Raw genomic sequence first — 13,624 nt, 5'->3', positions numbered from 1 at the left:
TAAAGACACTTTATTAACAGCTCAGTGTTATTCTATTTTTGAAGTTGCAATATTAATTATCACATGATAAAATCTAAATTAAAATGAAGTTAGCTATGTCTTGGTTTCCCAATACGAGCATAAGAGAAGTTTCTTTCAGAAATGTCAGGTTCAAAGGATACCCAGTATTTTCAAGTTTTTTACACGTTATAGCTCAAGCCAAAACATAACCATTTATTTAGCACAAAAAGACAAATACTACAAGTTCGACTTTGCAACAGTAATTTTACTGCAAATCTGAAGTGGATCAATGCCTTCATCCCACTTGTCTATTTACCTTTCACCCCACCTCAACTTTGTACTTTTATACTCATGTTATCTATGTAAAATTAATGTAGAGCTCTTACACTATCATGGATCTCCTCAAACACATACCCACTGAAAATATTCTAGCCAGTATATTTAATGGGTCCTCACAGCCTAAGCTGCTCATTTACGCTGACGTGCAAGTTCAGCACTATTTGCATCTGCATCTTTCCTGCCACTCCCACTAATTGCCTAGATATTGTTATATACTCAAAATTGTTTCTAAGTCTTGTACTCTGGTTATATATCTCACAAATTCTTGTCTATAATTTTCCTTTGTCCAACAATGGACAGTCTTCCTGAGGTTCCCATAATCTCAGTTCAAGTTCTCCAATTGACTGCTCTCTGGGATTATCACATAAGCACTGGCCCTCCTCATATCAACAACTGCTTTGGCAGAGCATAATCATGCATTCTGATAGTGTTATTCTCAAAATATAGTTTTCCTATCTCCTATGGAAACTGCTTTTAAAGGCATTTCCCAGGCTAAGGCTAGCAATTTTCACATTGGCATTTATTTTATTTAACTGAAATACTGATGGTCACCACAGACTGGCAACTGATGTTGGCATATGTTGTTAGTTGCATGTTCAAACATGTTTGTGCCATTTTCTCCACTATCCCTCAGATTTCATGGAAACGACCTTGTAAACACTAAGACTGCTTAATCTATGCTATCACAAATCCTTTATTAAAACTTGCGTTTACCTCACTTACTGCCTTGCTTAGGGTTCCACCACATACAAATTTAGAATTAAGATGAGTATCTTGCTTAGGATTTAAACAACAACAACAGTCTTCCCCAGTGTTAAGTCTTCTTCATTATATACAATACGAACCTTTATAAGAATAAAGCAGAACTATTTTAACAGTCTTTAAAGGATCTTTATACCAACAAAATCAATGTTCAAACATTCTGTCCAGCATAACTCACTTCTCTTCTTACCTTCCTGTAAATACTTTTTTAGCTTGGAAAGAATGTATTATTGTGTAACATGTAGATAATGTACCAAAAATGTTTTATGAAAAAAAAGTGAAACAATTTAGATACACTGACAATACGCAATAAAGTTCTTTACATACAAACCACACTTGATTTTAGAACAAGTTTGGCACCTTGCAAGTATTACAAAATGTTACCGAATCTTCCTTCAGTCAATTACTAAACAAACTGAAACACAGCTTCTGTACCAAACCAGATTATTCTGTTTTCCAGCATCACTGTAAAATCACCATATATATCTGCTGCATGTTAACATTATTATATGAATGTCACAAATATTTCAGCGTTCCAATTTGACATAATAATTAATCAAATTCAAAATGCCAGATTAGTAACATGTATTCTATTCACATAGCTTAATAAAAAAGTCATGAGCACTTTATACTTTTTTTCCCAGTAACTTATTTTTAAAAATGTATAGGAAAAAATAGCAGTAATGTACCTATTCCAGTAGCTCCAAAACTGGTCCTGCAAGTAGGCTTGGTGGCTACTTTCATCACCAAATGAGGCTTTGCTTTCAATCCAGTGAATTATGTGTCCTTCAACAGCTAGGGTGACAGCAGAAAATAAAGTGAACTGTGAAAATCAAACTCAACAGCCTGTAAGAATGTGTTTGGGAATACCCTATTTAACCCCCAAACTACCACATAATTCATGCTTGCAACAGAGTTACATATTTGTAAAAATATTTTTCAAATATCTACATACAACATTTTAAAATAAAACACAAAGTATTTTAATTGATTGTCTCAATTTAAGTTTAATTACATCCTGTTCTAGATATTCACCTTTATTCTAAAACATGTGGAATGTAAAGAAAGAGAGACCAGACTAAGGTGCAATTTCATCCTATTTTCACTCTTACTTTGCTGGAAAGGAGTTGTCAGGTAAGGAACTGAAGACTTCTGGTGAATATCAAGAACAGTTAGCTAAGCCAGTAAAGAGAGAAAATTCTTAGTTTAGAGTGGAAGGTGTGAGAACAGCAAGAAAGGTTATCATAGATATATATCTGCTTCCTTACTTTTGCAAAATCAAAAATGCTTCAGCAGGAAGAATTTAGGAATAAGGAGGGTTATGTGAAAAATATAATTTGGAATTTCTGTTTCTGTGATACTCTGGGATTTGCACTTATTGGTGTGTTTCCTCATTTTTTGCAGAACTGAATTTGCAATATTAATAAAACGTTCTTTTTTGGGAAAAGTCCTCTCTGACACTGACAATCTAATTTTGAAGAAGAAATCATGACAATCACTCTAAAACATCATCTATTCCCATTAGGGCAATGTGGAATACCATTACTGAGCTAAGGAGGTCTTTAAAAACTTTTCAGAAGACTCTCGTATATGAGAGCCGCTTAACTATTGGATAAGATATTGTGGTGAAAGATAGTATCTGAAGAACTGCTTAAGATGAGACTAAGTCTCTCACACTACACACCCAATTCCTTATACCAATGTATGTATCGGTTATCTGTAAGAATTCCAACTGTCATCAAAACAAAGAACAAAAAAGTAGCCATGCACATGACTTTTGCAGAAGGCTTTCAGCCTTTGTATTTTCTCTGACACACCCACATCTGCACAGACAGGTGTTGTGCTCTAAGCAGGTGAATCAGATTTTTCTTTGTATAAAAGCTGATTTACAAAGGATCATTAAGAATCCCTTACACTTGGACAACATGCATGTTTTTCTTCCATGGCCCAGCCAACAGTCATCTTACCTTCTTATATGGCCTAAAGACCAGAAGATGTAGATGAACTTTGGCATGACCTTTTTACCCACTTTTATTCTTTCTTGCTTCCTGTGAATGCAGGCTTTTAAAAAAATAGAGAACTACTGAATTGTATTTAGACGCAATGTGATGGCATGAGCGTAACTGCATGATGACAAACCTTTACACAGTGACCTAGAGGTGTAATGGTATTATTTTAAAACTGCTTTGCATTTGATTGTACCTTAAAGTTTAAGACAATTAGAGGTATTTCAGATTTCACATCATACAGTGGGCTGAGAAAGTTAGAGGGAGTGAGGATTTGGGGGTTCCTATTGTTTTTTTTTCTTCTTCTTCCTTTCTTTCTTTTTTCCTTTTTTATGACTTTGTGACAAAAACGTGCAGAAACTGAAGAGAAAATATTAATATTATTTTTACTTGTATTATGGGTAATACACACAAAGTAGTTGTTAAAATTATTGGGTAAACACTGGAAAAACAGAGTAATATTGTATCCTATAATATACTTTATTTTCGTATGCCTTAAGTAGCTGTGGTATTTTAACATAAACACTTCTACACAAAATAAAATAATAAAAATTCTTTTTAAAAGACTTACCTACTGGCACTTCTAAAATAAAGTCTGGTGTTTTGTCATAACCTTTTGCACGAAGCTGATCTTCAGCTATATAGAGAGAACAAGAACTACTGTTTATAAAACTATTCTATTAACTAGACAGCAGTATAATTAATTTTATTTTAAATAAGAGTGTAAGAATTACTAATGCACTCATACATATCTTTCTTATGCATGCAACACTGTGTCAGATTAAATGAACCTTCGTAGAAAACCTGAAGCATGGATATAAAAATGCTTCTTTGTCATCCCTGCATTTTTATGTCTTCATTATAAACATCATTAATTCAAGCTGTCATACAGTATTTTATAACCCCCAAATATTCAAAATAAAGAGATATATTTGCTGATATAAAGAAGAGTCTTCTCACATTAGGGAGCTGTTGAGATTAATCCTACCAACACCACAAACGTAGAATACTGTAGCTGCCTTCTTAGTTTTGTTTTAATGTTAGTACAGGTGTTATTTCTGATCTGTATGCTTTGAAAGAAAGAAAGAAACAAATAAATAAAAGAAGAAAATCATCTTCTACCAGAAATCTAGTAGAGGGAAGACATGATTTTAATTTCTCTTGACTTCTGAATATAATTTAACTAATTTCAGAACATTAAACAAAAATTAGAAATTTCCTTAACATTAGCTATACAACTCTATTGCTTTTGAATATTAAAACTGAATATTTCAAGAAATAACTGAGCAAGAAAACAGAAAAAAATGATGTTTCCTTTAAAAAAGAAAAAAAAAAGGAGAAAGCAAGCCCTCACTATTTTTTAAACTATTGTCCTTGATTTCCAATACCATTATATTGGTATTTCTGAAACACCATTAGATTTTGGAGTGACCTGGTCATTCAATTCCAGGCATGGCTTTCTGTCTTCACCGAAGCTCAACTAATGGCAAAACCTAGTAACAAGTAAGGCTGTGTAGCCCCTTAACACCTACTGGGCTGTTGACATTGTCATGCATCCCATTCGCCTTTCTACATCACCTTTGATTAAAATTAATGGTCCATTCTCACTGTTGGGTAGCTTATTTCCAATCCATTTATCAGGTTAGGACAGTAGTTTCACGGCCAATGTTCAGAACTCAGTTTTAGAATACTTTGTGCATATCTTGAAAGGTCAGCAGTTTGAGTCCAAGCAACATTTTAATGACAAGATAAACATATGCTCTTAGAAATCAAAATATTTTAAAACTGCCTAAAGCAAACTTCCCTCCCCTTCCTTATTGAAAAATAAAAGTCTGAGGTGTATTTTTTATATAGTGAACTAATATTGCAAGCAGGACACCAATAATTCTGGAATGCTGTACATTCACTTTAAGTGTAAACTGCAATGGCTGTTCGTTCTTTTTAATAGCTGTGGTATTTCTTTTGAAATTTGAGAGCATTTATTCACAGTAGGAACACTACATTGTAAATACATGATTTTGGAATCCAAGACTTTTTAGTATCACCTGGTCAGCTGTTAAACTTTTCTAGGATTTGTAGCCAGACTTGATTGTTGGCTACTTTCAAAATTAAATTGTTAGGTATATGGATAAAATATGTTTAGATTGACAAGGTTCTGGTTTAACAGACCCTTGAAGAGATTTTTACATCACATTATGAAAACAAATTAATATTCTAAGTAGTTTCTTAATCTTGATAAAAATAAAACATAACCCAGTTTCATCCAGCTCTATTTAACTGTGACCTGCTCTCACTTGTTTAAGGCAGTCTGGAAAAGACTTCTAGACAAGTAGTCTAGAAGAAACTTTATTTGGGAACACACAAACGGCAACAGAATGTTCATACTTTTCCATCACATCCAACAAAGGCTAGTGTCACAAATTTAAGGAAATTTACCTTAAACAAACATAAAAAAAAAACAAACCTTCTACATTGAAACCAGAAGAAATGTTTTTACATCTGCTGATAGGTCAACTTTGCAAGTGTCTGAGCTGGAGTTTGCATCAGCATTACCTTTATACTCTTCAGCAGACTCTTTTTTTTAAGGATGTCTGATTACTTTTGAAATAATTTAATACATGGATTGACACAATATATTTTCTGCTTTAAATTTGTTTTGGAAAGTTTTGCCTCGGTTTCTCCTAACACTTTTCACTATGAGAAACAGTGAAAAATACACTTAAACACCTTTATTATTGATGTGAGTTGACAATCACACACAGGAAAATAATTATATATTACTGATTCTTCAGTGATTATGAAGCTTTGTAACTTTGGAAAAATAAAAAGAAAAAAAGAGTTACAGAAGGTCCCCAGAATCACCAGAGAGATTCTTTGAGCCAAAATCTCATCAAAAGGAAGTTCAAACTTTTTAGCCCAGGAATGCTTCAGATTGGTATAGAAGCCTTATGCACACCTTAAAATATCTTTTAGCTCTTGTACGGATCAAGAGAATGACTTAACAACTGCTTGAAAGCCAGCCAATGGCAGCTACATCTCTTCATCCTCAGATTTGAAAATTATGTTGAAACAGCCCTAAGTTTGTCCACGTTGTCCATTAGTTTAGATTTCCAACAGATCTGGAGGTTTGTATTTACTGTAACTCAATCATAGCCATTTAACTCATCATTGTTTTTATACTAGCCTCTGGATGTAACAAGGAAGCAAAACATTCTTCTGTTAGTGCATCAGTAGGCAGTAGCTGCACATTGAAGATTACAGCAGAAGACACTAAACAGATTTCAAGATTTATATCCAGGCTGAGGGACACCATAGGTGAGGGACACCATAGTGGGAGCTAAAGGAGGTTATGATTCTAGAAAGGTCAGTTATACACCTTCCCAATATAGCTAAAAGCTTTCCTAATATATTCTGGGGTAGGCAAAGACATGAAAAGATGAAGTCAGATCCTACGTATAACGTAGAAATTCCTGGCATTTCAGCAAGGCAAGTGAACCAGTGAGGAAGGGAAGTCTGTTAGCCTGTTCTGAGAGAATGCTTCCATTGATTCTGTAAATCTCAGGCAAAACAGAAAAGACTTGAGAACTGCGTTTCTGATGTAGAAAGGAAGTGATGTGCTTCTCATGAACAATACCTTTGTAAAATACAAAAAATATCAGTTTGTTTAATTTTCCAATCAATTTCTGGGCAAATCTGAAGGCGTTATTTCTGATCTGTATGCTTTGAAAGAAACAAATTTTCTTCCTGACTCTAAATGCTGCTAGGCTTTTTTCTTCTGTAATACACTCTCTATTGACCAGGTAAACATAGCTGTAACAAAAAAATTGCTATTCTAGAAGAATAGTACACTAGAGTACTACATTAACATGGAAAATGTTATGGGTTAAAAAGTAATAGTTTTGTCAGTACAGCAATCTAAGTCACAAGCCATCTCCAACACCAGAATTCCATCTTACACAGATGGAAAGCCAGAAAAAGCCTGAATCTGTTGACCTTTAGGAAATAGTCATCTCTTCTGTTTTCCACGGGGTTTCTTCAAGTGGTTTTAGATGCAATTTTTGAGAAAGAAAAGATTTTACTGCAAGGATTTCAGTAAATACAGTAAAGTTCCTCTTGTAGATACTAAGGAAAAGATTTTTTTAAAAAATCAAACCCAGAACCTGAGACACATTCAATGGAAGATATAATAAAAACAGTTAACACGTCTTAAATCATGAGTAAACAATGCTTCACTATGCATAAAATGTAAACAATAAATTAATCCATCTTATTTATATCTCTGTATGTTGACAAGTTAACCCATTCTAAGTATTTTGAATTGACAGTACAAATTTCTTAGAGCTTATTTCTAAAGGCAAAATTGATGCTTACCCAAGGTCATGAATCATTAAAATTTAAATCTGATTTGTGTACAACACAAGCTTGCACAAGCCAAAAAAAATGATAATTGTTGGGTTGAGGATCCATTAGTGAGTCATCTAGTCCATTCCCTTGTATCGTGACAGGATTGATTTCATTACCAGCTTTGATGGATGAGTGTCAAGTCTAGCCTTGAATTTTTCACTGAAGGTGATTCCATAACCTTCCCTGGCAGCTTGTTTTATACTTATTGTTCATAGAACTGTTTAGTATTTTAACTCAATATCGTCTCTCCAATTACAATTTAATCCTATTATCTCTGCTCTTTGAACAAAGTAAAAACAACAACAACAAAAAAACCTTCTCAGGTTTTCATAGTATCATTTGCAAGTTTGTATGTAATGGAGAAAAATGTAAAAAGATAGGAATAACTAAAATAAAAGAGCACGCTCTGTTCTTTAATCATGTGGACAAACCTAAAAATCTTAATATTCTTTTTAATTTCTTAAATTTGTTAAAGGTTTTCCAAAGTCTTACACTGAATCTAGTGTTAACAGAGATCTAAAGTTCTCCTAAAGTTTATTATCACTATAGGCGAACTGATCATTTAAATACTAATGATTGTTTTAATGGCACACAAGAAATGTAGTACATGCTAAAAGAAAAAAAGAGAAAGAAAATAACTTTAATTATTCCTCAAAATAACTTTCAATATAGAGACTTTCATTGTTTGGGAAGCAGGGGGTAAAAAATCCAACAGAAACTGCACAGAAAGCAAAGTGAGTGAATCTTCTAGCAGTTCTTTATACAGAAAGCATTTTGAAGCTAATATTTCTTATGCTTCCTCCTAAGTCTCATAAGGCCTAGATTATGGCTAATATCTCATGACACCAAAAGTAATACTGCAGCAGATATTAAAGCATTTTTTTCAGCTACTTATTCTATAAAATATTAATTGCAACCCTGTGCATGTGCTGTATATATAGGGTATTAGGTAACTGAGTTCCTGCTCAGTTCTAAATCAATAAAAGATAACATGTACAGCATCAATCATTTTTTACTCTTCTTTTACTACCTAATACAAATAGTGTGGAGGATTATTTTTTTCTTAAGTAAACAGTCACTGAAATCTTTAAAGTTAAGCATCCACTAGCTAGCCTCTACCACTGATTCTTACCTATAAAAGAAAGATTTTTTTCCAAAAGCATTTCTTGCAGCAAGACTTCATGCTCATGCCCAATAGCGCTGATAGCTTTAGGTTAAGAAATAGAAGATTACATTGGAAAAGAAACAAATTCAGAAAAATATCATACATAGGTAAAATAATTCATTATAAAGCTTACTGGCCTTCACCTTCATTTTCAGAGTGATCAATGATTTGAACTCTAATTTTTGAAATTCCTTACAGGGCAGAGGCATTTAGCACTTTGTGAAAATCAGACTACTGTATACAACATCAGAATACATTTTACAAAATTGAAACCCATTATATCATACTTACCTGGTATATATATAAGGGTGATATTCCTACTTTTGCTCCCTGTCCTCCAAATTAAAATAAAGCATAAGCTTAAAACACGTGGTTAAATAGCTTATAAGTTATTCTTTAATGATTCATGTATCAATTTTCTAATTCAGTAAAGAATGAAATAAACTTTTTTTTTCTTTATATTCTGAAATTGATAGGCACTAAATCCATCTGAAACATCTTACTGTAACAAAACACCCTTTTAATTGATTTTTCAGAAGCATGAACTAATGTCAGGGAAGAATGAAATAATATTTTACAGCAAAGTCCTTTTCACTTCACTGACAGCCTGTTGATCCAATGTGCTATTCTTAGCAATATGTAAAAAATGTCATCACATCAAACATTTTTAATGTATCCACCCAGAGGTCAAAGTTCTATCCTGGAAGCTTTTAAGAAGAACCTCATGGAACATCACTATAAAGGATCTTACATTAAAAACAATTAAATTCCTGATTTTATTTAGAATAACTTCTGCAAATGTAAACTACAGATCATTTTCCCATTACAGTTGGTTACCTAAATTATACCAATATTTTATGCTGAACAGCAAAAAAAGCTAATTGCAAGGAATCATTTCTCATATCCATAGTTTTTATCAATTGAAGCTATACATAATGTTAAACTGTACTAGCAGTTATAGTACCAAAATGGGGGCAAATGAAGAATGCCAAAAATGTAAGAAAAAATATTGCAAACAGAATTTATAATGCACCATAAGCAGAAACACTTAGACTTAGTCTATAATAATACCTGTTATTGATGTATGGCAATGACCATGGGGCAAAACTTGTAAATAATCTCACAAGCCATTTTCTACTCATGCAATCTAGCAGCCTAGTTTCCCGTAAGCATCTGAACTATTACTGAAAAATAGCCTCTTGGCATTTACGAAGAGGTTGACTTCATACTTTAGTCCATGCATATACAATTAGATAGTTATATTTAAAATCGATATGCAATCCTTCAGAAGACATTATGCTTTTAAAACCTTAACTTTAAATTGATTTTTAACTATTTTATGCACCTCAAAATTAACATCTAATTCAGCAACATACTTGCAGATAATGCACTCATACAGCCAAGCATTAAACTTTTCTGTACCAAAATGGAATTGAAAATCTCCTGATTATTCTCATTGATGTCACTGTATATTCAATAACTTATCTTGAACCAGAATCTGGAGACGATAGGGAAGACCATTTAGACTGCAGTCAAGTTATTCTTAACACCTGTTCATAACTCTTTCAGAAGACTTTAGTCATATTGTTCATCAACAATAATACTAATCCTAAAGTACCAAATTTTGGGTAAGAAAATTAATGATCAACAACCTTTTCAAAAGGTTGATCCACTTTAAGAGAGTCACATTTAACATTGAAGAGAGTTTCAATGAATACTTAAGAGCATGATTAACAACAAAACAAATACAATTAGAACTCTATCCTGCTGCTGTTAAATGAAAAAGTAGAATCCATGCAAATATTTTAGCAGAGAGAACATATTTTCAAGAGGTAACCACCACATGTATCACTACTAAAAGAAGTATTGTTTCTCATGCATAGCTAAACATCGCTGTAGCTGTCCTATCCTGTACAGTGAAATCCAGATCTTCACCCAAACTGGATGTAGTGATTTATGCAAGGTTTCTCTAGGGTTTGGGAGGGAATTGCCTTGCTAGTCTGCTCAATGATAGAAGACTATGATTTTGAAACTGTTCTTTCAATAACAGTTCTTTTCAGATTGAAACTGCAGAGTTACTCATTCAGGACTTCATTAAAATAGGTTTGGGGTCATGGGAATCACTCCTAACAAATCAGTAAAAAATACTTAGTGTTGAATACTCAGTAATGTGTGGAGTTCCCCCAGTATTCTCACTGGATACTGAGGATCTCAAAATATTTTAAAACTATCAAAAAAAAAAACCAACAACAACAACAACAAAAAAAACCCAACCAACCAACCAACCAACCAAACAAAAAAAAACGAAAAAAAAAACATCTCCTAAAATACAAGCTACACAGTTTTTTTTATTTTTACAGCCAGCCTCATTTTCTTTAAGATAAAAAAATAAAATAACTGCATTGGAAGGTTAGGTAGGAGTTTAAAAGTGCTAATCAGTCAATCTATCACAACCTGAACTGCACTTGAAAACATTCTAATTAAAATTCATATTCACAATAAAGCAATGCCATAATATTCAACATTGTCTATGCAACTTATTAATTTAATCACAGAATACTTGAGATTGAAGGTACCTCCAGAGATCATGTAGTCCAACCCCAATGCTCAAAGCAGGGTCAACTACTCTTAATAGAAAACCAGACATGCATTTCAACTAATCAAAACCAAAGAGGTTCAATCAAGCATATGAATGTGCAGCCACCAAACTGACAACTTCCCGTGGTCCATCTGATTTTTGTTAAGCGGTGTAAGCGAAAGCTCTGCAGTGACCCTCTAGTTGATTGAACGTAAAACAGAGGAGTATGAAATGTGGTTTGTGAAGCAGAACTTTATGTCAGGTTAAAGCTAGACACATCTCTTCCACACAGTCTAAGCTCGTCAATTGTGCACCTAAAATTTTATGGGAAAGGATACTGTTTGATGCAGTCCACCAGTGGTCCATAACAACAGTCATTCACAGTACACTGCAGACAAATAAGAGAAGTAGTATAGCGATGGGCAACTACAAAACCATTACAGTTCAACAGTATCTTAAAAACAGTAATTACTTTTCTTCAAAAAGGCTATCAGATGCTATTCAGATTTAATCACAGAAAACAAAAACTGCATGCTTTTGTTCACTATAAAAGCGAGCTATTAAAAAGTGAAATGCTCCCCTCACAAATATTGCATTGCCATTTATGGTGCACCCTGACCTCAGTGATAGTTTATGATGACAGTAATTAAATGAGGTTTAAAATCTTTTACTCTGCTAGGCAGATAACAGCATTGCCAGAGGAAGAAAAAAAAAAAACAAATATAAAAAGACAACTCTGATTAATACCTGATAGACTTGATTTGCTAGAACTCCATCTGGAATCTGAGAAGGGTCCCGTAGCATACTATTAATAAGAGTTTTGGATGCTAGTGACAAAAAGAATAAAGACATACAAAAACCTGTTAGCTCAGTTATTCACTTGGCAGGCAGGAAGAGAGGCATACTTTTATAAAAGAAAACATGACGATGTTGATAATTTTTAAGGTTATCCAAGCAGCAACAACAGACCTATAAATTTGTCACAACTTATCCACTCAGATATATGAACTCTAAAATTCTTAAAACACAAAAGCATTTTTTTAGCACAGGGTAATAGCAGTCACTTGCTTACTTACTCAGTTTCACTGGACACTGTATGCTTCAGAAGCATCACATAGATCTTAAGTAAACTGCTTAATATACAGAAAATGTAACTCAAAATAACCTCCATATCTTTGGAGTAATTAAAGAAGATAAAGAAAAATTCAAAACAGCCTTTAAAACAATCTTAACTACTTTATAGACTTGGTGGTTCCAGTTTAGTAGCTTTCAAATTTATTTATTTGTTTGATGTCAACACATTTGTTTGTCTGTATTTAAAAGTTGGTCAAAGATTTTCTGTGGTATTTTCAAGTGTATAAATCTAAGACAAAAGAAATCAGAAGTGAATTTAGGACTATTTATCAGTCTTTTAATCACTAATACCACAATAAGAAAAAATAACATTAGTCAGGAATTGCCTTTAGTTTATTTTCAAATGTGAATACAGTCCCTTGAAGAGCTGGCATTCTACTTTATCCACAGATGCTTAATCTTGGTGGTTGCATATACCAATTAATTCCTGAAAGGAGTGGAAAGACTTTATTCTACAAGAATGCCTTCTAAAAACATCAAACACTTCATTTTACAATTTCTCAGAGAAAAAAACAATGCTGCTGTGCAAGCACGAGCTGCCTCCTTCCTGGGAACAACTGCTGATAGAGTTCAGCTGCTGGTATATTTATACCATCAAATCGTTAAGTGTAGACCAGGCTTGAGGCTAGCAAGGTTCCCAGCTTTACCAAAGATTTCCTGTGTGACTTCAGGCAAACTCCTTTAACCTGTTTGTGCTTCAGTCCTGTAAACAAAGATAAAACCTACTTTTTCCTGTTTCTCACCTAATTTTCTCCAACTCGGGACCAAAATTTTGTCACTCTGTTACACGCATGTTACACTGTGGAAGGACTCATGGAACCTCTGACCCTCCGCCTAAGCAGTAATGCCAGTTTTGTTAGCCAATGTGTATGTGTAGAGGCTGTGCTGAAACTAAAGGAGACGGTGAATTTTCCACTCCCCAGATGCTGTCTTCTATAAGCATCACAACCAGTTGAAAGTAATATTTTCAATAAAATATGTAGTTTAGAAAACTATACCCCAATGATAATGAATATAAATACCAAAATGAATTTAAAGGCTTTGCAAGACTTACAAAGAATGGCATGATTAAAGGCAGGAGCAAAAATTTGTTCAAGCATGAGCATTTTTAAAGAGAATGATATAACAGGCCAAAACACTTCCAGATGCATAATGCCATAGCATATATTTGTATCATATTAATCTCATATGAAATAAACATTACTTTTGTAAGTGAATAATAAAAATAAATAGCAT

The 13,624-nt window shown here is 33.4% G+C and overlaps 1 protein-coding gene across 8 annotated transcripts in view; it reads right to left on the bottom strand.

Moving 5' to 3' along the window:
* CDIN1 (CDAN1 interacting nuclease 1) overlaps positions 1-13,624 on the bottom strand; it is a 104,025-nt gene that overhangs the window by 64,717 nt on the left and 25,684 nt on the right. For all 8 annotated transcript variants that reach the window (XR_004751676.1, XM_035329131.1, XM_035329133.1 and 5 more), the window contains 5 exons: positions 12,002-12,081; positions 11,593-11,642; positions 8,644-8,711; positions 3,679-3,744; positions 1,791-1,896 (listed from right to left, as the gene is read on the bottom strand). Coding sequence is in view for 7 of the 8 variants with exons in the window: in XM_035329131.1 (XP_035185022.1) it covers positions 1,791-1,896; positions 3,679-3,744; positions 8,644-8,711; positions 11,593-11,642; positions 12,002-12,081 (370 nt within the window). In the remaining variant the exon portion in view is untranslated. The remainder of the gene's footprint in view (positions 1-1,790; positions 1,897-3,678; positions 3,745-8,643; positions 8,712-11,592; positions 11,643-12,001; positions 12,082-13,624) is intronic.

The sequence above is a fragment of the Oxyura jamaicensis genome, chromosome 5 (genome assembly GCF_011077185.1).
Source record: "Oxyura jamaicensis isolate SHBP4307 breed ruddy duck chromosome 5, BPBGC_Ojam_1.0, whole genome shotgun sequence".
Classification (NCBI taxonomy): Eukaryota; Metazoa; Chordata; class Aves; order Anseriformes; family Anatidae; genus Oxyura; species Oxyura jamaicensis.
The sequence above is the reverse complement of the archived record's forward strand: the minus strand, read 5'-3'. Positions and strand labels throughout refer to the sequence as shown.